Source organism: Gymnoscopelus microlampas (assembly GCF_963454915.1).
Source record: "Gymnoscopelus microlampas genome assembly, chromosome: 7".
NCBI lineage: Eukaryota > Metazoa > Chordata > Actinopteri > Myctophiformes > Myctophidae > Gymnoscopelus > Gymnoscopelus microlampas.
In genome coordinates this window covers 14,860,723-14,884,807 of record NC_139944.1, presented here as the reverse complement: position 1 = coordinate 14,884,807, position 24,085 = coordinate 14,860,723, and the positions used below count along the sequence as shown (strand labels likewise).

The 24,085-nt window shown below is 40.1% G+C and overlaps 1 protein-coding gene across 6 annotated transcripts in view; it reads left to right on the top strand.

Moving 5' to 3' along the window:
- The first annotated feature begins 225 nt into the window (after window positions 1–225).
- The window catches only part of LOC311049237 (nuclear GTPase SLIP-GC-like), a 28,852-nt gene continuing 4,992 nt past the window's right edge, over window positions 226–24,085 (top strand). For all 6 annotated transcript variants that reach the window (XM_084062738.1, XM_084062737.1, XM_084062742.1 and 3 more), the window contains exons 1-19: window positions 226–532; window positions 1,603–1,860; window positions 15,417–15,459; window positions 15,627–15,680; window positions 15,927–16,011; window positions 16,944–17,160; window positions 17,280–17,486; window positions 17,873–18,067; window positions 18,241–18,419; window positions 18,692–18,791; window positions 19,232–19,325; window positions 19,464–19,585; window positions 19,962–20,132; window positions 21,277–21,410; window positions 21,509–21,626; window positions 22,497–22,605; window positions 22,907–23,040; window positions 23,552–23,633; window positions 23,753–23,831. In XM_084062738.1, coding sequence (XP_083918864.1) covers window positions 1,627–1,860; window positions 15,417–15,459; window positions 15,627–15,680; window positions 15,927–16,011; window positions 16,944–17,160; window positions 17,280–17,486; window positions 17,873–18,067; window positions 18,241–18,419; window positions 18,692–18,791; window positions 19,232–19,325; window positions 19,464–19,585; window positions 19,962–20,132; window positions 21,277–21,410; window positions 21,509–21,626; window positions 22,497–22,605; window positions 22,907–23,040; window positions 23,552–23,633; window positions 23,753–23,831 — 2,357 coding nt within the window. In that variant the 5' untranslated portion in view covers window positions 226–532; window positions 1,603–1,626. The remainder of the gene's footprint in view (window positions 533–1,602; window positions 1,861–15,416; window positions 15,460–15,626; window positions 15,681–15,926; window positions 16,012–16,943; window positions 17,161–17,279; window positions 17,487–17,872; window positions 18,068–18,240; window positions 18,420–18,691; window positions 18,792–19,231; window positions 19,326–19,463; window positions 19,586–19,961; window positions 20,133–21,276; window positions 21,411–21,508; window positions 21,627–22,496; window positions 22,606–22,906; window positions 23,041–23,551; window positions 23,634–23,752; window positions 23,832–24,085) is intronic.

The window sequence follows — 24,085 nt, the reverse complement described above, 5'->3', positions numbered from 1 at the left end:
AATGAAGATAGGTTGTTCCTGACTATTTTTTTTACAAAAGTATAGTCTATGGTATGCTTGAGTAACAAAGGATTGCAACATTGGAAGATAGGGAGGGGAGTGAGTTTGAGCGAGAGGGGAGTGGAATATGCCATAAACCATTACAAAGGTCAGGTGACCAGTGATACATTTGTAAATGAATCACAGGTACACATGGGTGGAAAATATAATCGATTCAGCAATTCATCTGGCAGCAGGCTTCTTCTTTTCAAACGTTCACAATTCAGTTGCGATTCTGTCAAAACGGACACAAATCAATTCCTGTAAACAGGATTATGGAGGATTGTGGGCTGTACAGTGACAGCGCTGCTAGCACGGACGCCACTCCCTGACTGCTCACTTCATACAGAGTTTTATGCAAAGCTGTTAAATATTATTTTGTGATTCATTCCAGGAAGTTCAGTAGGACCGGTGAATGTACAGGCACTCACGTCAGAAGTCTTCGATGTTACCGGCAAATATCTTGTCCTTTTCAAGAGCATTGTGTGTACAGGTACGTATTTTATATTTTAGTTTTGTTGACATATCTAGAGGTATGTTGACATTTGTGGAATGTATAATCTTAAGTATAGAATTTATTGAGTTTTCTCCATTTCATTCATGAATTGTATGCAAAGTAACAGGTGATCACAGTTTGTATCTTTTATTGTACTGTGTTCTTTTGAATTGCAAGACAATTATGTTTAAAGGAGCACATCACCCATTTTCAAAATTATCTTCATATAATTGGTCCTCACTAATGCTCATTATAAGATGGTACAATTTACATATACACTATACGCAACTCATTAGTGGGCTGTGGACAGTGGTGGAAAAAGTATTAGTAATTCTTTACACAAGTAAAAGTATCAATACTGCAACGTATAAATACTCTGTTACAAGTAAAAGTCAGAAATTTAGAATTTACTTAAAAAGTTAGGTGAAAGTATAACAGTATTGGTATCAAAATGTACTTAAAGTACCAAAGTAGAAAGTACTCATTACGTAGAATGTCCCATTTCACAAGTTTTGTTTAGTGCGACGCATTGTGAGCTTGTAGATCTGCTATTTTCAAATGGCCGAAATGTGTAGGCCTGAAGTGGGTAATGTATCTTTTGTAATAATAATCAAAATCTACAAAGTTACTAACTAAAGTTTTCAATTAATGTAGTGGAGTAAAAGTATAATATTTGCCTCTGAGATGTAGTATAGTAGAAGTAAAAGTACTGCAAATTGGAAATACTCCAGTAAAGTAAAAAATACCTCAAAATTGTACTTAAGTAAACTAAGTAACTTGAGTAAATGCTGAAAAGTTAGCAAGCTATAGAAGCCATTGTTTTTTTGCATTAATAAAAAACAACATAAAAAGTTCTTGTTTGAAAATGTGAAAATGTCCAAACCTGCCTATCGATAATGTTACAGGCAGGCAGGTTTCTGAACGGTCTACAGCCCTCCTCTGAGACACAAGTAGACACAAATGTTACCATATTATATTGAGCATTAGTGAGGACCAATTAAATGAAGATAGGTTGAAAATGGTCCTTTAAGATTATGACTGCTATCCTTTATGTGTTTGTTTTGCAGTTTCACCCTTTTTAAAACTTCAAGATGGCCAGTAAACCTAAGATTGCAGATCCTCCATTCAAACTCAGATCACCAGTGTGGAAATATTTTGAATTTGTGAAAGGGGATGATGGCAAGCCTGACAAAACACAAACAAGTTGTCAGATTTGTAACACAAAAGTTCCTCGGCCGAAGACAGGCAGCACTTCAGCTATGATAGGACACCTCAAAACTCGTCATCACATTGATGATGGCGAACTAAAGAAACCCCACCAACAGGTACAGTAGCTTTTATGGGGGAGAAAAAACGCAATGGGTTTGCGTCTTTGACAGCTTAACTGTAAATGATCAATATATTTTATTTAAGAAATAAACCATGTTTAATTTATGCTCATTCTTCATTTTAGAGATAAACACAACTAACAACTAAACACAAACTGCTAAAACACAACAAAATCTGGCCTCTGGAACGAAACTCCTCAATTGCTTCAGCATAATTATGCTACTGTAACCCAGGTCAAAATAGCCAAGTCACTAAAACAAGGATCTAAGCAGAAATGGAATTAGGATGTAAACCAAATAGAATATCCAAACCTCTACAAAAGAGCTTTAAAGATGAAAACTAAATAGGATTTGTCCAAAAATATATTACTGCACAGAGTATGGTAATATATGGGTTTATTTCATGTATTCAGTCTGGATTCACATTCATCCACTTGTTACTGTCTCTTTAAGAGCCCTGTGAGGTGCTCTGATCCAGTCAATGAAGCAGTTGGCCAATGAGGGTTCTCAATTAATAGACTGCTCGTTGAAGTCAACACCAGCCCAGGTGATGTGATTCAGCTAATCACATGCTGCAGCACCAGCCCAGGTGATGTGATTCAGCTAATCACATGCTGCAGAGCACAGAATGTTCTGGAAAGAACATGAGAGAGAAGCCTGTTAAACAAACAGCTAGAAAGACAGAGAAATAGAGTGTGAAGTGTGATGAATGTGAAGATATTATTTACTGTGAAGATATTTTTTGGTTGATCCCATCTCTTTTTGAGAAAAGAGTGCTTTTGATCCTGGTGAAACATTTGATCCTGAATTTCTGTGAATTCAGTGAACACTGACTTGGTGAGTTGAACTGTAGGCCTGTAGTGTTTGTGACTGCAGCAGCAGTTTCTGTCTAATTTTCATGATAACAGTTTTGATTTAATTGAGCATCCAGCTAATTGTACATGCACTGTTAGTAGTAAGTGATGTAGTGATGTTTTATTTGTTTTTATTTCTAAACATTTAAGGATGTGATCCTAATTTGTGAATGTATGACCCTGTTGTATAAACAGGTCAGGTCTTTTGTTTTATTGGAGTTTGATTCGAGTGATATTGGCATATCACTTCCATGGAAGAAGTTTGATGGCGAGCTACCCAAGATACAACGGATCAAGATCTCAAAGCAGAACCCTTAAACAGAAATTGAGCACTTGGTAGTGTGGTAGGACTCAGCACTACTCATCTCACATCACTGCAGCAACACAGTGAGACTCACAGTGCTAGCCACTTGCACTGCACACACCTACCCATACCTGGATGGACATTCAGTGAACTTTACAGTCACACTGTCATTCACTCACACTCTGTGAATCCTTGAGCCACACATTCATTCATCTCATATACAACTTACTGCCACACACAGTGGGACTCCTGTAAATGGACATTTATGGTTATTATTTAGTTCATGGAAATTGTAACGTGATTATTGATCAAGTGATTTGATTTAAGATTGTTGATTGAGTGATTAAGTAATATTGAGTATACTGTGAATGTATTAAGGTGATTTGATCAAGGTGTTTTATTTGATAAAAAGGATAATACAATTGGTTAAAAACTAATACTTACCGTGAACCTAAAAGAGGAATAATTTACTTTATTACTTACCTTAGTTAGAACTAAAACCTGAAAAAGGAAACTAAAATAGTGAATAAAATAGATTTAAGATAAATAGAATAAAATAGAAAAGTATTTACCTGGTTTAACCTGTGTTTCACAGGGGTGTTTAAAAGGAGGTACTTATACAGTATATGACATTTAACTGTCTAAGCACAGTTGGTTTTTTGTTTGTTTTATGTGAATGTTGTTGTTTTGTGCGTCTGCCATTCTATATTTTATTTGTTGTTAATACAAGCCGTCGGGCTACTATAAAACTTTACTCATGGTCTGTGGTCTAAATTATTCTTCCGTGATAGCCTACTGCTCTTCCGAACCTAGTAACTAGTCCTATACCCTGCCTGTAATAACTAAAGGGTTACATAATTCTTGGCGAGCTAGCCAGGAGTAGTAATTGCCAAATAAATAGTTAGAAACCACAGACCATTAATATAGCTAGGTTGTATAAACTTCAAGTAATTGAGAATGGAGATAATACAAACTTCAAATGTGAAAATCCCTAACGCGGTAATAGTCAGTCGGTTGACTAATACTGTTGCAGACAAAGAAGTATTTGACTTTCTACGGCAACATGGCGAATTTGAAAGAGAAATCAAAATAGATGATCCCCAGTCAGACTTTGATGGTCAAACCATAGTTGAGTATTCAAGCGGTTCAGCTATGGACTCACTTACGCCCCTATTGCCCCTTAGTCTTCAATGTAAAACTGAAGGAGTAATTTTCCAAGTCAAGGCCCTATCCAGTGTCTACACGCCCACAGTCAGTAGAACAGCGACTGACACCTACCTCAAAGAACTGAAGGATATAGCCAAACTGACTGGCAAAGACTTTGAATCTGTCCTTAAAAGGGAACTCTCTCGCATCAGTGAGTCAGTCACCGCAAGTGATTCAGGGACCCCAAGTGACATAATTGACCCCAAAATGTCTCATGACCAACATCAACACGTAGCAGAATCAAGAGCCAGCCCCATGCGTACTATCCAATCACAATCTGTTCAGACTCCTCCACAATCTGCCCAGTCATCATCATGGTCATTCCCTGATGCACGTCAACCACCAACTATGACACCAGGTGATCTCAACCCACCTGAACTGCAGAGATTAGTAGTAGAACACATTGTGAGAAGTGAAGGTGCAGCATCCAACGCACACATGTCCGCAAGGCTCCGAGTCTTCTCAGGACGCTGCCCACGTCCTGCCAATGAAGCTGATTATGATAGTTGGCGTACTACTGTTGAACTTATCCTTAACGATCCACATCTGTCAGACCTGCACAGAGCGAGAAAAATCCTTGAAAGTCTGTCATCCCCTGCTCTTGATGTTGTAAGACAACTGAAACCTGACGCTTTGCCCTCAGCGTACTTGGAGCTGTTGGATTCAGCCTTTGGTACTGTTGAGGACGGTCAGGACCTCTTTACCAAGTTCCTAATCACATGGCAAGACCCAGATGAGAAACCATCCACTTACCTGCACCGATTGAAAGACATTTTGAATGCTGCCTTCCGGAGAGGTGGTGTTACTGCAGGTGAACTGGACGAACATCTTTTGAAGCAGTTCTGTAGAGGGTGTTGGGCAAATGCATTGATATCCGATCTGCAGTTGGAGAAAAGAAAACCACCGCCCTCATTTGCAGAATTACTCCTTCTCATTCGTACAGAGGAGAACAAACAAGCTTCAAAATTCTGCCGTATGAAACAGCATCTTGGTACCAAGAAACGAGCAGATTCCCACGTTCAGAACACATGGTTTACATGTGGTGAAGAAGAAGGCACAACTCAAAGAGGTGGTACCTCTGAGCCCAAGTCCGAAACACAAAAATTGAAAAAACAAATAGCCGATCTGCAGGCTCAACTTGCACTACTGGCGCCGACACCTCAGAAATCCCAGAAAGCAGCTTCCAAGCCTGCTGTTACTAAAAAAACGCCTGAATCTTCCAAAGCCGAGAAAGTGAAGTCCGACCACACTGATACGAGCAATAAGAAAACTAACAAACCAAGGCCTTGGTATTGTTTTCAGTGTGGCGAGGACGGCCATATCAAAACAAAATGTGACGATGAACCGAACCCCTCCTTGGTTGCATCAAAGAGGAAGCAACTAAAAGAAAAACAGCTTGCATGGGAAAGTCAAAACAGTTCAGCCCACACGGATTCTTCAAACTAGATGCAGCCCTTATTGCGGGACAAATAAGTGCTGATGTCACTGAAATCAGTCCCACAACTGATGCTGAACACAGAATCAAGAAAAAACATACCAAGTCCAATACTGTACAGATACCTAAGGGGTTAATTGGAGCCAAGAGCACTGCTCAAGTGAGCATTGAAGGAAAGACTTGCAATTGTCTTCTCGATACAGGATCACAAGTGACCACAATTTCGCAGTCATTCTATGAACAGAATCTCTCTAACTTGAAAATCCATTCTTTGAACAACCTGCTAGAGGTAGAGGCTGCAAATGGTCAAACTGTGCCCTATTTAGGCTACATAGAAGCAGACATAACCTTTCCAAAAGACTTCCTTGGCTCTGAACTCGAAGTGTCCACTCTTGCACTGATTGTCCCAGACATGCGTGCTAATGCACAGTTCACACTGTTGATAGGCACAAATGCCTTGGATTTGGTATATGAGAAATACAAAGAGACCAGTGATGTTGAATTTCAATCATTTCCCTATGGCTATAGGGCTGTTCTGAAGATTATTGAACATAGACACCAGCAGAAAGTGAACAGTAACATGGGAGTGGTGAGGATACCTGGTAAGATGTCTGCAGTTATTCCTGCTGGCCAGAGCCTTGTCCTTGAAGGGTCAGTCCGCATCAACAGTCAAACTCCAGACCGGTGGGTTGTACTGGAGCCACCTTCAATATCTTCCTTGCCAGGAGGAGTGCTAGTAACGAGCTGTTTACTCACCCTACCTCAAAAACCATCACAGACATTACCTGTTGTGCTACGCAATGAAACCCAACATGACATTGAAATACCTGCAAAGAGTGTCATAGCTGAACTTCATGCCTTGCAACAAGTTGTCTCCAACCAGCAGAACTCCACTGATCCAGTATCATCAGAGAACCTTTCTACGTCACCTGAAAGCTTAAAGCTACGTTTTGACTTCTCTGATTCTCCAGTCCCAGCTGAATGGAAAGAGAGAATCTCCCAAAAAATGTGTACCATGCCAGAAGTATTCGCACAACATGATTTGGACTTTGGTAACACAAGCAAAGTAAAACATCAGATCAAGTTAAGTGACGAAGCACCTTTCAAACAAAGACCTCGTCCGATACATCCACACGATCTTGATGCTGTGCGAAGACATCTGCAAGAGCTGCTCGAATCAGGAGTAATCCGTGAATCAGAGTCCTCCTTTTCCTCACCCATCGTGGTTGTAAGAAAGAAAAATGGAGATGTTAGGCTCTGTATTGATTACAGGAAATTGAATTTGAAAACAATCAAGGACGCCTACGCTCTGCCCAATCTGGAGGAGACCTTTTCTGCCCTCACCGGTTCAAAGTGGTTCTCTGTATTGGACCTTAAGTCAGGGTACTACCAGATAGAGGTAGACGCGAAAGACAAACACAAGACAGCCTTTGTATGTCCATTGGGGTTCTGGGAGTTTAACAGGATGCCCCAGGGTATTACTAATGCTCCCAGCACATTTCAACGGCTGATGGAAAATTGCATGGGAGACATCAACTTAAAAGAAGTCCTCGTGTTTCTCGATGATCTGATTGTATTCTCAGAATCCCTTGAAGAGCATGAGAAACGTCTACTCCATGTACTCAGTCGTCTGAAGGAGTACGGGTTGAAACTTTCCTTGGAAAAATGCAAGTTCTTCCAAACGTCAGTGAGGTACCTGGGACATGTTGTCTCACAGCATGGTGTTGAAACAGACCCACAGAAGATTGAAGCCATAAAGACCTGGCCAAGTCCAAGAAATCTCAAAGAATTACGCTCGTTCTTAGGGTTTTCGGGATATTATAGAAGATTTATAAAGGACTACTCTAAGATCGTGAAACCCCTGAATGACCTTACTGCAGGGTACCCACCACTGAGGAAGAGCTGCAGAGTCAAAGACAACAATAACAAGTACTTCCATCCGAAAGAGCCTTTCGGAGGAAGATGGACAGCAAGCTGTCAACATGCATTTGAGACAGTCATTGACAAGCTCACTACTGCCCCTATATTAGGGTTTGCTGACCCGAAGCTGCCATACAGATTACACACGGACGCAAGTACCACTGGATTAGGAGCTGCACTCTACCAAGAGCAAGAAGGTGAAATGCGTGTCATTGCCTTTGCCAGTCGCGGGTTATCAAAAAGTGAAGCCCGCTACCCAGCTCACAAACTTGAGTTCTTGGCTCTCAAATGGTGTATCACCGAAAAATTCAGTGACTACTTGTATGGGAACACCTTCACAGTGATCACAGATAGCAACCCCCTAACTTACCTGCTGACGACGGCCAAGTTGGATGCTACAAGCTATCGGTGGCTATCTGCACTGTCGACATTCGATTTCCAGCTTCAGTATAGAGCGGGGAAGAGTAATCAGGACGCTGATGGTCTTTCTCGTCGTCCCCATGGTGAACTTACCAATGACCATGTCTCTCAGAAAGAACAAGAGCGAATTCGTCAGTTTACCTTGCATCACCTACCTGAGTGTGATGAGTCCACTCTTGTCCCAAAAGAGGTGGTTAGTGCAATAACTGACAAACACCTAGTTCATGCAGCTATGGACAGTGACGACAGTTGCCCCTACATCCCACTAGTTGAGTCTCTGTCCATGTCTGCTGCAGCTATCCCAGAAAGTTTTGATTATTATGAAGGTTTTCCAGTCCTTCAAAACATACCGGAAGAAGAGATAAAGCAGAAACAGAGAGCTGATCCTGCTATTCGAGAAGTTATCTTCCAGCTTGAATCAGGAGAAACATTGCCTCCCGCTGTGAGGAAGGAACTCCCTGAACTCCCTATCCTCATGCGTGAATGGAATAAACTTGAGCTACAGAACGGAATTCTCTATCGTAAGAGGCAAGTTGGTGAGGAAGTGCACTACCAGCTGGTCCTGCCAGAGGAATTACGAAGCATGGTTATGAAGAGTCTCCATGACGACATGGGTCATCTCGGCATTGACCGAACCCTTGATCTTACAAGGTCCCGGTTCTTTTGGCCTAGAATGGCTGCTGACGTAGAGAAGAAAGTCAAGACATGTAGTCGCTGTGTGCACCGCAAAGCATTGCCACAGAAGGCAGCACCTTTGGTCAACATCCAGGCTACCAGACCACTCGAGCTGGTCTGTATGGATTTTCTCTCCATAGAGCCAGACCGCAGCAACACCAAGGATGTCCTTGTGATTACCGACTTCTTCACAAAATATGCAGTGGCTGTTCCTACACCCAATCAGAAGGCCAGAACTGTAGCCAAGTGCCTCTGGGAACACTTCATTATTAACTATGGAATTCCTGAAAAATTGCACAGTGACCAGGGACAAGATTTTGAATCCAAGACGATCAAGGAGCTCTGTGAGGTCATGGGAATTCATAAGATCAGAACCACACCATACCATCCAAGGGGAAACCCTGTGGAGCGGTTTAACCGTACCCTCTTAAGTATGCTTGGAACACTCAAAGATCAAGAGAAGAAACGCTGGAAAGATTTTGTAAAGCCTTTAGTACATGCTTATAACTGTACAAAGCATGATACCACAGGATTTACGCCATACGAGTTAATGTTTGGACGGCAACCCCGTTTACCTATTGACCTCGCATTCAACATACCTCTGAATAAAAGTCATGGAAAATCTCACTCAGAATATGTCCATGCTTTGAAGACACATCTACAAGAGACTTATGAACTAGCTTCAAAAAATGCTGCCAAAACAGCTGAAAGGAACAAAGTGAGGTTCGATAGACGTATCACTGAATCGACCCTAGACATTGGTGACCGTGTACTCGTAAGAAACCTGCGACTACGAGGGAAACACAAGTTGGCTGATAAATGGGAAGCCGTTGTGCATGTTGTTGTAAGCCGTGCAGGAGACCTCCCAGTTTACACAGTCAAGCCAGAAAATAAAGATGGTCCCCAAAGAACATTGCACAGAGACCTCTTGTTGCCATGTGGTTTCTTACCAACAGTTGAAGAAGAGGATCCTGTTGTGTGCAAAACACCCAAACGACCAGCCACACGCCAGCATCCTGATCCTGAACCTGAACAACCAGAAGTCAACTCAGAGGATGAGGATGACTATTTGGCACCTTATGTTCCAGATCCCATTCTGGAGACCACAAGGTTCACTCAGGAAAATGAAATCACAGAATGTACAGAAGAACAATCTTCTACAACGCATCCCGCTGTTGAGCAGACTGGTTCAGATACCGAGCCAACATCTGATAATGCTCCAGAGAATGCTGTTGAAGACCTACCTGATAATGAATTCTCACTGCAGGGAAGAGAATACCTACCTGGAATGGAATCTGTACCTGCAACAGAAGAAATTATACAAGAAAACTTACCTGAAAGGAGATCCAATGAACCTGTGGAAAGAAGAAATGAAACAGTTGCAGCTGATGCTGATGACTTACCTGAAATCCTGCTGGATACAAGCATGGAAAGACTTGAAGAAGCCGAAGGAGCTGTAAACTTACCTGTGGAGACAGATGAAGTTACAGACCCGGACATGATGGAAACCGGTGAAGGTACGAATCTGGCCATGCCAGAGGAAGAGGACCCTATAAATTCAGAAGTGACAGAGAGAGATCAAAGTGGAATGGAGCAAACACTGAGAAGATCTACCAGACAAAGGGAAAATGCCAAGAGATTAACCTACCCTGAACTAGGGAACCCATTGGTCTCTATTGTCAATTCCCTGTTCCAAAGTTTGAGCACAGCTATCACCAGCTCACTCACAGAACCCAGTTCCATTGACCTGCCCCAAATCATAACGCTACAACCCCGGCCTGTTAGTACTATGCAAAGGGACTTGCATAGGGTAAAGGGGGGAGGGTGTAACCCAGGTCAAAATAGCCAAGTCACTAAAACAAGGATCTAAGCAGAAATGGAATTAGGATGTAAACCAAATAGAATATCCAAACCTCTACAAAAGAGCTTTAAAGATGAAAACTAAATAGGATTTGTCCAAAAATATATTACTGCACAGAGTATGGTAATATATGGGTTTATTTCATGTATTCAGTCTGGATTCACATTCATCCACTTGTTACTGTCTCTTTAAGAGCCCTGTGAGGTGCTCTGATCCAGTCAATGAAGCAGTTGGCCAATGAGGGTTCTCAATTAATAGACTGCTCGTTGAAGTCAACACCAGCCCAGGTGATGTGATTCAGCTAATCACATGCTGCAGCACCAGCCCAGGTGATGTGATTCAGCTAATCACATGCTGCAGAGCACAGAATGTTCTGGAAAGAACATGAGAGAGAAGCCTGTTAAACAAACAGCTAGAAAGACAGAGAAATAGAGTGTGAAGTGTGATGAATGTGAAGATATTATTTACTGTGAAGATATTTTTTGGTTGATCCCATCTCTTTTTGAGAAAAGAGTGCTTTTGATCCTGGTGAAACATTTGATCCTGAATTTCTGTGAATTCAGTGAACACTGACTTGGTGAGTTGAACTGTAGGCCTGTAGTGTTTGTGACTGCAGCAGCAGTTTCTGTCTAATTTTCATGATAACAGTTTTGATTTAATTGAGCATCCAGCTAATTGTACATGCACTGTTAGTAGTAAGTGATGTAGTGATGTTTTATTTGTTTTTATTTCTAAACATTTAAGGATGTGATCCTAATTTGTGAATGTATGACCCTGTTGTATAAACAGGTCAGGTCTTTTGTTTTATTGGAGTTTGATTCGAGTGATATTGGCATATCACTTCCATGGAAGAAGTTTGATGGCGAGCTACCCAAGATACAACGGATCAAGATCTCAAAGCAGAACCCTTAAACAGAAATTGAGCACTTGGTAGTGTGGTAGGACTCAGCACTACTCATCTCACATCACTGCAGCAACACAGTGAGACTCACAGTGCTAGCCACTTGCACTGCACACACCTACCCATACCTGGATGGACATTCAGTGAACTTTACAGTCACACTGTCATTCACTCACACTCTGTGAATCCTTGAGCCACACATTCATTCATCTCATATACAACTTACTGCCACACACAGTGGGACTCCTGTAAATGGACATTTATGGTTATTATTTAGTTCATGGAAATTGTAACGTGATTATTGATCAAGTGATTTGATTTAAGATTGTTGATTGAGTGATTAAGTAATATTGAGTATACTGTGAATGTATTAAGGTGATTTGATCAAGGTGTTTTATTTGATAAAAAGGATAATACAATTGGTTAAAAACTAATACTTACCGTGAACCTAAAAGAGGAATAATTTACTTTATTACTTACCTTAGTTAGAACTAAAACCTGAAAAAGGAAACTAAAATAGTGAATAAAATAGATTTAAGATAAATAGAATAAAATAGAAAAGTATTTACCTGGTTTAACCTGTGTTTCACAGGGGTGTTTAAAAGGAGTTACTTATACAGTATATGACATTTAACTGTCTAAGCACAGTTGGTTTTTTGTTTGTTTTATGTGAATGTTGTTGTTTTGTGCGTCTGCCATTCTATATTTTATTTGTTGTTAATACAAGCCGTCGGGCTACTATAAAACTTTACTCATGGTCTGTGGTCTAAATTATTCTTCCGTGATAGCCTACTGCTCTTCCGAACCTAGTAACTAGTCCTATACCCTGCCTGTAATAACTAAAGGGTTACACTACCACCAATCTCTTAGGCCTAGTTGCATCTGCATATGTGTTATTTCTCCTGAGTTTAGTGGCAAATGTGGAACAGTTGATGGTGCAAAGAAATACAGTCTAAAGTTTAGACTGTATTTCCTTGCCACATCAATTGTTTACACTCTGAACATTATCCTGTGCCACAACTTCTACTACCAGTTGTGGCACAGGATTTCTGCCAGACAGGTTTTGGTTTGGCACCTGTAGCTCATGCCACACATGCACACCCCACCCCCATTCCCCTATGTAAAATCTTGCAGATAATATCATTAGCAATTAATGTGTAACTGCAACTTCAACTGATGTTACCCATTTAACAAAGTGTTTAGACTTTATTGTTCCCAAGGGGAAATTCCTTTCCAAGGCACTCTACGTATTAGACAACAACACATATAATACCACACAATAACGACAGGTGATGACAGACAGCAATACACAATCAGACCTTTTCTGCAATGCCTGTTTTTTAACCACATGAACACTAGCATCATATAGTAGGTGGACATTCAATGAAACTGGTGAACATTCTGCAAAAATAGCATATCTACAAGCTCACAACGTGGCCTTGCTTTTCAGCAAGGCCTGTTTTTTAGCCACATAAACCCTAGTGTGCCTATTTGGGACCTGTCATAATAGATAAACATTTGCAAAAATAGACAGAAAATGGTAGATTTGCTATTTTTTTCTATTTGACGGACAACAAAGTAGGCTTTAAGTTAAATTTACACAGAAAATTGGTAGTTTAAATCTTTATAAAAAGTATGTACTGTTTCCATAGTATGTGTACAGTGATTGACAGCATGCACGAATAGGCAAACACGCATTGAACACGCAACCAAAATCACGTGAATGACGAAGCAACGTAAACATATCTTCGCCTCCTGTGTGAACGCACCTTAAGTTGACAGAAATCTATTTTCCAATTTTCATATTCCTGACCATTTTGTATACAAAAATATAGGCTATGATATACTTGAGTAAATTTAACCACAATTCACTAGTACAGACCACGCCTTCCAACCAAACATCGTTTAACGTTTTTTATTTAGAAAAGAAAGAGATGGACCGGTAAGGAAAAGGGATTGGTTATGCATGGATTAGATGATGCAGTGAAGGAGGGGAGGGGAGGGAAGGAGGGTAGGGAGGAAGGGAGCTAGGGGTGAGGATGTGGGAGTGAAGATGAAGGGGGCGATGACGTGTAGACAGGGAGGTGATGATGAAAGTGGTGAGGATGAGGGAGTGATGACGAGGGGCACAAATTATTAAGTGAGGAGGGTGGCGAAGCCTAGATAAAGGGGGGCGCAAATGAGTGCGTGGGACGAAGGGCGTAGCCCTGAGGAGGGATGAAGGACGGGGCCCTGTGAGGGCGCGGCCCTGGGGGAGGGATGAAGGGCGAAGCCCTGGGGGGAGGGATGAAGGGTGAACCTGTAAAACTAGGACAGATCAGAGAGCACTGAAGAAAGGGAAGGGAGGGAGGGGTACGAAGAACAATGCACAAGTGACGTGCGGACCTGGCAGGTTTAAATACTCCACGCATATGGTAGAAGGGTTGGAGTTCAGGGTGGAGAGCGATTAGTTACCATGGCATCGGTGCCACTGTGAGTGGCAAAGTTGGAGCTATGATCTGTTACCAGGGCAGATAAGTCGAGGGAGGAGTTGACTCGGTTACCATGGTGATCGATCAAGCTTGTGAACTAGGGAGTGAACCAAGGGCGCCGATAACGTGGGTGCCCGGGGGCTAAAGCACCCACTGGTGCTGGTCAAAAAATAAAAATAAATACATTATTTTTCAAAATCAGATCGCCTGGTTCAGATCGCCACTGAACAACCGAATTAAACGAAATAAAGTTACAAAACCCCCCCAAAAAAGTCAATTAACCGACCAAAACCCGCAATTTTTTTTCGCGCACGCGCGAAGCACACATGCACGCCTTGTTGGGCACCCGCTAGAGCTTATAAATATCGGCGCCCCTGGAGTGAACTAGGAATGGAAATAGATCATGGGAGTAGTGTGAGGGGCAAGGTTAGTGACAATTTCATTGTTTGAAGGCGTAGTCTTCCTCCTGAACATACATTGCACCAACTGCATTTAACAATAGAACTACAAAACAAAGCATTGCAGCATTGGAAGGTAGGGATGGGAGTGAGTTTGAGCGAGAGTGGAGTGGAATGCCATAAACCATTACAAAGGTCAGGTGACCAGTGATACATTTGTTAATGAATCACAGGTACACATGGAAGCAGGAGGTCTCTCCACCATTAAAATAATCATAAAGCAGCTGGCATGCTGGTCCGTATTTTTCACCCGAAATATTGTGTGTGTGTGAGTGTGTGTGTGTGTGTGTGTGTGTGTGTGTGTGTGTGTGTGTGTGTGTGTGTGTGTGTGTGTGTGTGTGTGTGTGCCATAGACTGTAAAAAAGAATGGACAAAGCGACGCCATTAGTTTCTACAAACCGTAAATGAAGCTGATTGTTCAGGAATTATAAATCTTTCAATATCGCGTCATATCGCGTCATCCTGCAGAATGCAACCAGACCAGTATTGGTTGGGTAGCTTGTCAATCAAGAGCGGGGGCGGGGAATGAATGCTATTTGTTGTGTAGCTTGTCAATCAAATCATCCCGCCCCTCCTAGAGCATAGCCTATTTATCATCAATTTTAAAATAAATGGGACCATAATTTACCAAAACGCATATCATGATGATTGAAAGGAGACTTTAAACTAGCGACTGGAAGCATATAGTATTTATGACAATGTTTATTAAGGTAAGAAAATAAAGTCTAAAGTTCGTCAAAAATCCATCCGCTTGCATTGAGATAAATTCTTTCTGACACCAGCAGGGGTAAAACAGCAAAACTATAGGCCATTCATATGAACTGTCACTTGCACTCTCTTCCTTATTCGAGTCAATTTCAAAGCAGGAAGCTGGGCCTTTGGTCTCTAAACAGTTAATCTCACTATACGTGTCAAACTTTTGGAAGACTCCACCCCGAACATTTCAAATCGGTCTCATGGTGGCGCTATACCAGATCTCTGTACATTTTGGCCTTGAACCATGCATTCATGAAATGCTCAGTTAACGTGTGTTTTTATTTACCTTCAGATTGGGGCCTCTACCAGTAATATTGATATGGAACCGATGCAAGGTAAAGACCACCATTAACATTTTAATATAGCCTAATATAAAAATGCAGTATTGATTGAAGGATTTCCTGCTACAGATTAAAATGATCATTGTGTATGTTATTAATTGCCATGTCTGATGTTTATTTTATTTATTTATTTCTTATTGTTTAAATTCATCCGTTTTCAGGAGAGCAGAATGCAATGCAACAAAAACAACACCACGGCAATACAACCATTAACGGTATACCTGCACAGATGCTCTCTTACAAGTTTAAGAGCTTTTCCTCAACATCCAATAATAAAATGTTATAATGGCTGAAAGTCATTTCAAGTAGACAAGTAATTTCAAGCACATTAGACAATATAATGCAATCAGTCTTTCAAGTTCAGTAACATATCTGTCTATACTATACTGTATAAAATGGTTCTGTAGCTATCCATGTACTGCTGATTCAGGTTGAATTTAGTTATTTTTCTACTCTTACAGAACGTGAATTTTCTAAGGTGAAGGATATCATGAAAAGTGTTCATGATAAAATCAGTCAGGAGACAGAGCTCAACACATTTCTAAAGTGAGTAGCCTACTCTAACTAAAATGACTTTTTGTTAAACAACAGTCCAGTGTCCAACTTTATTCTTATGCTAACAATTATTATTACATATATTACCCATGTTGTTCTGTTCTACTTGTAGCCTACAGTATGTTAAAATTGTATGAATGTACGTGGATTATATTCTTCTCTATATCTGTCTCTGCAAGTCTGCATACACAGTATCATTATATACCATATAAATATGTAAACATATATAAATAGCATTTACTATATATGACTATGAATTGAATACCAAGGACCTCAATGGAAACAAGACTGCAAGGACTTTTTTGGACAGACCTTTTAGTCAATGTATTTTAAATGTAATTGTGCTGTTTTACATTTTTTTGCCTAATAAAAAAAATCTATCAATCAATCACAACACGGCACAATTGTGCGCTTGTAGATCTGCTATTTTTGGCAAATGTTCCCCCAATAATAAGAGTGCTGGGGTTCAATTCGTTAACCCTATTTTATGCTTCGAATATTTTAAAATAGCAGAACTACTGTACAAGCTCACAACGTCAAATTAATGACGGAGGAAAGGCTGTGGGACGTGATTCACACTGCCTTCAACTTCACAGTCCTATACTCCCTTCGGTTCTCGACGATAATGCACGCCAAACTCCCCATGCCAGAATAATCTCCATACATGGTAACCTCTGTGAGCTAAGCTTGTGATATCACAGTCAGAGTGTGACATCATCATTGTACCCGTTATACCAGGTTTATATAACTGCCTGCGCACTAAAATAGTCTCCATATGGGCATGTTACGTTTGTGGTGCCCACCGTCCACTGTCCGCTGTCCACCCACAAGGCAGCTTTAATATCTATTGCTATTATATCCACACACACACGTAACCATGTTTTAAAGTTGCTGTTGTTGTTGTTGTTGTTTTATCACAACAGGGGAAAGATTTGTGATTTAGAGAAGAACAAAATGGAGCTGGTGGGTGTCTTTGGTAGAACAGGAGATGGGAAAAGCTCCTTGATAAATGCCATTATTGGGGAGAAAGATCTCTTGCCTTCTGGAGATATCAGCGCTTGTACCTCAGTCATGATTCAAGTGAAGGCAAATATGATAGACTCCAAATACATAGCAGAGATCGAGTTCATCCCAGCAAAGGTAAAATGAACATGTTCTTGCTGTACCTAAAGCTAAGTGGAACATGACCTATTGTGTGCAAAATGATGCAAAAGTGATGTTATCATGTACTATTAATGAGATTTTATCAAATTGTTTAGGAATGGGACGATGAGTTGTGGGATTTTTGGAAGAATCGTAATTCCGAGAAATATAAGGAAGGTGATAAGGAAATTAAGGAAAAGATCTCAGCACTGTATGGAAAAGATGCTTTACAGAACTTTACAGTTGAAGACTACACGGACAAGAATTTTAGAGAGATTCCAGAATTTCGCAAGTCCCAACCGAAGATACTGTTATGTAAAACAGTAAGTAAGCAAGGCTGTGTTTAGTTTCAGTTCTCGCTTCCGTCTCTGTCATTTTTAGGCTCAATGGAAAGTACAAAAGGCCTGTGGTTAGCATAGCTCTAGTGTAAACACGGCTCATCTGTAGCTCATCAGTCATGTGCACACAAGTGGCAGTTAGGGTAAAGGTCATGTGCAGGAGGGAGGTACCACAGCGGGCAAATATATCATTGCATATCTGATTATAACATCTACCTACTGGCCCTTAATGTCTAATCTCAATACCACTGTTGAAAATTAGCTATGAATTAGTGTTATGTTGTAGGTAGATAGCCTACTCTGCATTTGTTCATTGCTAAAAGTTAAGACAATACAAAATAAGAGTTAATTCACCTGAATGTATGTTCCAGTCCTCAGAGCTCTCTGGCAAAATTGCAAAGTATACAAGACGAGACACATCGAACACAGGAACACGGTATTGGCCACTAGTGAAGTGTGTTACCATTAAAATACCAAATGCCAGCGAACTTCTTCAGCATGTTGCACTTATAGATCTTCCTGGAACTGGAGACTGTAACAAGAGCAGAGATGAAATGTGGAAAAAGGTAAGTTATTTACAGTAGCTTAAAAACAACAACTTTTGAGACCTTATAAGTTAAAATGTACTTGTGCTTTTCTACAGTATCCAATAAGTTGTAACGTCTTATTATGATGATAATGTATTCAATTAACATATATCTGTATATCTTTCTAAAAGCATTCAATACTTTTCTTCTAGTTTGTAGGAGATTGTTCTGCTGTGTGGATTGTGAGTAGTGACACAAGTCGAATAGATTCAGTGAAGGAACCATGGGAAATCTTAAAACAGACCATCAGTCTCATTGGAAATGGTGGAGAGTGTCAAAGCATCTGTTTCATCTGCACCAAATCTGATGATATTGATGACAAATACAAGAAGTAAGATACACTTTAAGATATTATGACAGGACATGACATAATATTTAATTGATAGCACAGATAGCTGATTCATTGATACAGTTTCTTATGATGCTGCAGCAGATTTCCCTCATGATAGTGAGGGAAGTTTTGATACCATGGCTGGAGAGAGAAGTTGATGATTCTGGAAAGTTTTTCAGGGTGGAGATGTTTTTAATGTGTTTTCAGTGCTAAAGTTTCTAGATGAAAATGAATTATAACATAATACAGTGGGATTGTACATTTTCTTCCAGGTCAAAAGAGGAGGAGACACGTAAATATGTTTTACAAAAGAACGAAAGAGTCAAGGAACAAGTGCAAAAGAAATTCAGCAAAGAAAAGGGGGTCATCGAGGTACTGTATGTTTTAAAGCCTTTTTCGGCAGGCGTTTTGTTGAGAAACATTGAGCGAATGGGTGAAATGACAATTTCTAGAAAGAAATTGGCATGTTTTTCCCTGCATGTGTTTGGTATTTTGGGGACCAGGTGCCACACAGACTCATATCTGCTTCTGACAGTACACATGCATCGTTTTAAATATGTTTACTGGTGCTTCAACATTATTTGAAAGTGAAAATGGTGTGTGTGTGTGTGTGTGTGTGTGTGTGTGTGTGTGTGTGTGTGTGTGTGTGTGTGTGTGTGTGTGTGTGTGTGTGTGTGTGTGTGTGTGTGGGGGGGTGTATGCGCAGTACACACACACACACACACACACACACACACACACACACACACACACAGTGTTAAGTTCACACGATGGGAAATTACATTTTGTATTATAATTTAATTCCTTTTCAGAAACATTTCAGTGGTGACAGTGACTTTTTCCAAGTGTTCACAGTCACCTCTAAAGACTTAAACGAGTTAAAGTATCTGCAAGAAGATGACACTGGTAGGACAGGACTTTACACTTTACAAATATGTGTAGTATGGAGTGAAATTAATTCAATTACTCAATTTAAGCTAAACATACATTCTGTACAGTAGATTTGACTGCAAAATACAAAATATTTTACAAATCATTTTCCAGAAATACCCCTACTTCAGCAATTTGTGAAAGATCTCAATAACCATCAATCAAAGACCAACTATTATGTCTCTGGAGCCTATGGAATGCTTTCTCTGATGAAAGCAGCGAAAAAACCAGAAACGGTACGTGTAAATAATTCTAACCACATGTCCAATCCCAATCCTAACCCTAACTCCCCAAATATGTTTTGAGCATAAAACCATTTCTTGTGAGGGCCGGGAAAATGGTCCTCACACTGTCTCTTTCTTAAATGCCACCATACTCGTGGGGACATTTGGCCCTCCCTCAAGTAATACAAGCACGCACTCATACACACGCACACACACACACACACACACACACACACACACACACACACACACACACACACACACACACACACACACACACACACACACACACACACACACACACACACACACACACACTCTAGAGAGAGGATGAGATACTGTACTACACATCTTGGTTATTGTTCTGAGTGTGCCATTTTTATTTTAGGGTTCCCTCAAAGCAGACGTGTGCAAAGACCTGAAAAAAAGACTTCAGGGTTGGATTGATGAAGTCGATCCATTAATGATGATCAAGTGTAAAGAGGCTTTTAAAAGATACCTTGATGAAGGGGTTCGACTGTCACTAGAATCCTGTGAGAGCATCTTGGAGGGTGTCACAGTGAGTGCTCTTTTCAACCCACATCCTTCCATAACCTGAAACTTTGAGTGTTTGTTCAGTAACAGGGGTCTCGCTGTCTCTCCAGCTCTTTAATACACAGAAAATACATTCTGTACAAAAAATACATTTCAGCCAATCAGGAGAGACTACCCATTTATCAACTTCAATTTGATAGTTATCCAGTTCCAATTTCATCTGCTCATTTCTTTGTGTCATTTCACTTGTTTTATCCTGTTATCCTGTGTGAGTTCTCTCTCCTGATTGGTAAAAAAATGCTGCCCTGAAAATGTATTTTCTGTTTACTAAAGAGCTGGAGTAACAGGGACACCCCTGTTACTGAACAAACACTCTATATCAATGAGTAATACTAGAATATAGAGCTAAATTAACACTTATTTTAACAAAATAATTTAAAGGTAGGGTGAGTGATATTTTTGGGTTAAAACAAAAAGTATTTTGTTAAAAGGTTAAAGCACTATATTCTGATAGTAATCATTGCTATAGAGTGTTTGTTCAGTAACAGGAGTCTCCCCGTCTCTCCAGCTCTTTAATAAACAGAAAATACATTTTCCGGTAGGTGTCAAAATCTCAGCCAATCAGGAGAAAGTACGAATTTTTAAGCTTCATTTTTATAGTGTTCCAGTTCCAATTTTGCCTGCTCATTTCTTAGTGTCATCACTTCCAATTTCACTTGTTTAATCTATATCCTGATTGAGTTCTCTATCCTGATTGGATACAATTTTAAATGAAACTGAAACTAAAACGAAAATGCATTTTCTGTTTTATAAAGAGCTGGAGAGACAAGGAGACTCCTTTTACTGAACAAACACTCTATAGCAATGAGTACTATCAGAATATAGAGCTATTTAACACTTATTTTAACCAAAGAAAATCACCTACCTTTAACTTACCCTACCTTTAAATATATAGAACTAATAAAAAAGAGCGGGGCCAAATTAGGTTCTAAGAATCTTATGTGAAACCCAGCCGTAATGTATTGAAGCGAATCTAGAACCTGTGAAATACGTCATACAGCACGTCATGGTTCACTTGGTTGTTGTAGTTGAAAAGAGCCATATTATGTGAATAATATCTGTACCAAAATATGACTGCCTTGTAAATGCAATCTTTTGAATTATTTCAGGAATTACATCATGCAATTTTTAAGTCTTTAGTTCAGAAAAATGGCATTTACAAAAAAACTCAAGTGAATCTCAATGAGAGATTATCTAAACACTTGAGAGAAACCATTGATCAAGAGTTCAGCAAGACCTTCCCGTGAGTAAAAAATAAAATAATTTCTTCCAGCATTATTGGGGAGAGGGAGGGCATGTGTAAAAGGGCTTCTTTAACTCAGTGCAGATCATATATTTCAGGAATGAAGGAAGACCTGGACCCATCAAAGAGGCCATCGATAAATTCACACTTGACACAGACAGCCTCAGTGACGAGCACAAAGGGGTTGCATTGCAAATGACATTTCTAAAGACAGAGGTATAATTGTTTCCGCCAGCCAAAAGGCAGGGCGAGAGAGTATGTTTTACATGCTGTCCGTCCGTCCGTCGTGTGTCTGTGTGTCTGTGTGTCCGTGTGTCTGTGAGCAGCTAATCTCCGGCACCGCTGGCCTGGTTGCTGCGAAACTGTGCACAGTGCACACACACTCCCTGGATGCCAATTCAGAACCTCTGCCACAATTTATTTTACATGGTACTGTTATAGCGCCACCAGGAGGCCGATTTGTGCAAAACACATTTTTTGATATTACTCCTACAGATTTTATCCAAACATCATGCAAATCGGTACACAGTATCTCTATAGTCATGTGGTCAACACGGATCTGTCCGATTTTCCATATTCCATCCTGGTTGGCTAAGGTTGGCTTCCAAAGTTTGCAGGATTGGTCCGTTTTGAACAAAATGCCTCAAATCATGAACGCAGCTTGCGATTTCCGTGAAATTTTACACGCGCATTCCCACTAGGCTGAGGAAGAAATGCCACCCTTTTCACATTGGCCAGTTATAGCGCCACCAGCAGGTCTAATTTAGCAAAACACATTTTTGGCACAAAATGCCTCAAATCATGAATGCAGTGTCCGATTGCCGTGAAAGGCCTAAGAAGAAATGGCACCCTTTTCACATTGGCCTATTATAGCGCCACCAGGAGGCCACAATAACGTACCTGACCTGGCGGAGACCTGTGCTCCGAGGAGCACTTTTTCTAGTTACAGCTCATTTTGAAGGACTTTTTCTCTGAAGTAAAGAAAGACACAAAGAAGTTTTTTCTTTTTTTTCTATGACAATAATTGTTCTGTATGCAGAATAATGCTTATACATTGCTCATTAAATTTGAAGTTATCTTTAACAGGAGGAGAAATTAAAGAAAAAACTTGCCAATGTCATCCGTGAAGAAAAGAAAAATATCTACTCCAGTCTAACAAACTCAATCCAGGAATCCATGCGGCCATGTTATGACGGTGAGTAACAATGCTCCAATAAAAATGTGCCTCTATGCATGCCTCCTACATGTGTATGACCTTTTGATTGAAGCATATACTGTAATATTCCTATGGCACTGACGATGATCTTACATGTGAAACGTTTGTCCTATCACTTTGCACCAGAGCACTTTTGGCTTGAGCGTGTAAAAAGATTTAAGAAAAGTTTGTCTGTCTCTGTCTAAGAAATCATCCTTGTGAGTCCTTCACCTCGTCAGTATACTGTAATACCGATGTGATCAAAATGAATTTTGTTTCATTTCTGTTTGCTATACTATAGAAGCAGCAAAGCACAGAGGAGACGGCATGGTGAAAAAGATGAAACAAGACATGCTTACGCATCTTAACACATCAAAATCCACCATGTTTGAAAATGCTAAGGATTGCATGCTGCGTCTAGTGGAGCGTCTGAAGGTTTGTCTAACACTCTTATATATCTCGTACACAGACCAAATTCCATTAGCTACTCAGACATTTCTTATGCTATATGTTCAAGTATTAATGAACAGTGAGCTTCAAACTCTGGGTCTCGTTGTTGATCACAAATAGCAATCAAAATACTCTCTCTCTCCCTTTTTCCATTTCTCCCTTTCTCTCTCTCTCTCTCTCACGCACACACACACACACAGTGGGACATGGTAAAACTGTGTCAATTTGTCCCACTGGCATGTTGACTAGCGTTATGTCCGACCGTCCAATACAAGTAGTAGTGTGTCAGAAATACAAGAGTGGCAAAACAACACCTGTTGATACTGACGTTGTAGCTTGTCGTAAAGTAGAGATATACAATTCCACAGCGTGTCAATCACATCGCGACTTATGGAACATAATGTATGTATTGTAAATGTATATGAAATTCCACTGAGCTAAATTCAAATTTGTCACACATCTCATTCTGGCACTGAGCAGTTCATCTTTATTCTAGGATAAATTGTTGGAAACATTACAAGAAGATATGCGGACATCCATTGACCAGTCACTCAAGACAAATGACAACTCTGTCCCAGGTAACGCCAAGATTTCACAACCAGTCGTCAACCAGTCATGTATATTGACATGTGACAAAACAAGTCCATTTGGATATTGCAGTCACTAGTGAAATACATTTCAAACAATGATGTTTCAGATGTCACTGAGCAGTATGAAGAAGTGAAGATAATATATGATAAACTGAAGGGCTCCAGCAGAAGGAGTGCAAACACAGGGTGAATTATTTAAAATTAATACATGTTAATTCATAATTCATTCATTCATTTGTCGAGGATTAATGACTGTTTCTGTATCAGATAATATATATAATATTTATATATATTGCATGTATTTTTTATATTATGACAACGTAATCCATGAGACTGTCTTGCCAGACAATTCCTTTAAAGCAAGCCAAAGTAGAACTGACTTTGACTTCAGCTGTTAAGATCAGACATGTTAACATGCAGCTTTACTGTATGATTTTCAG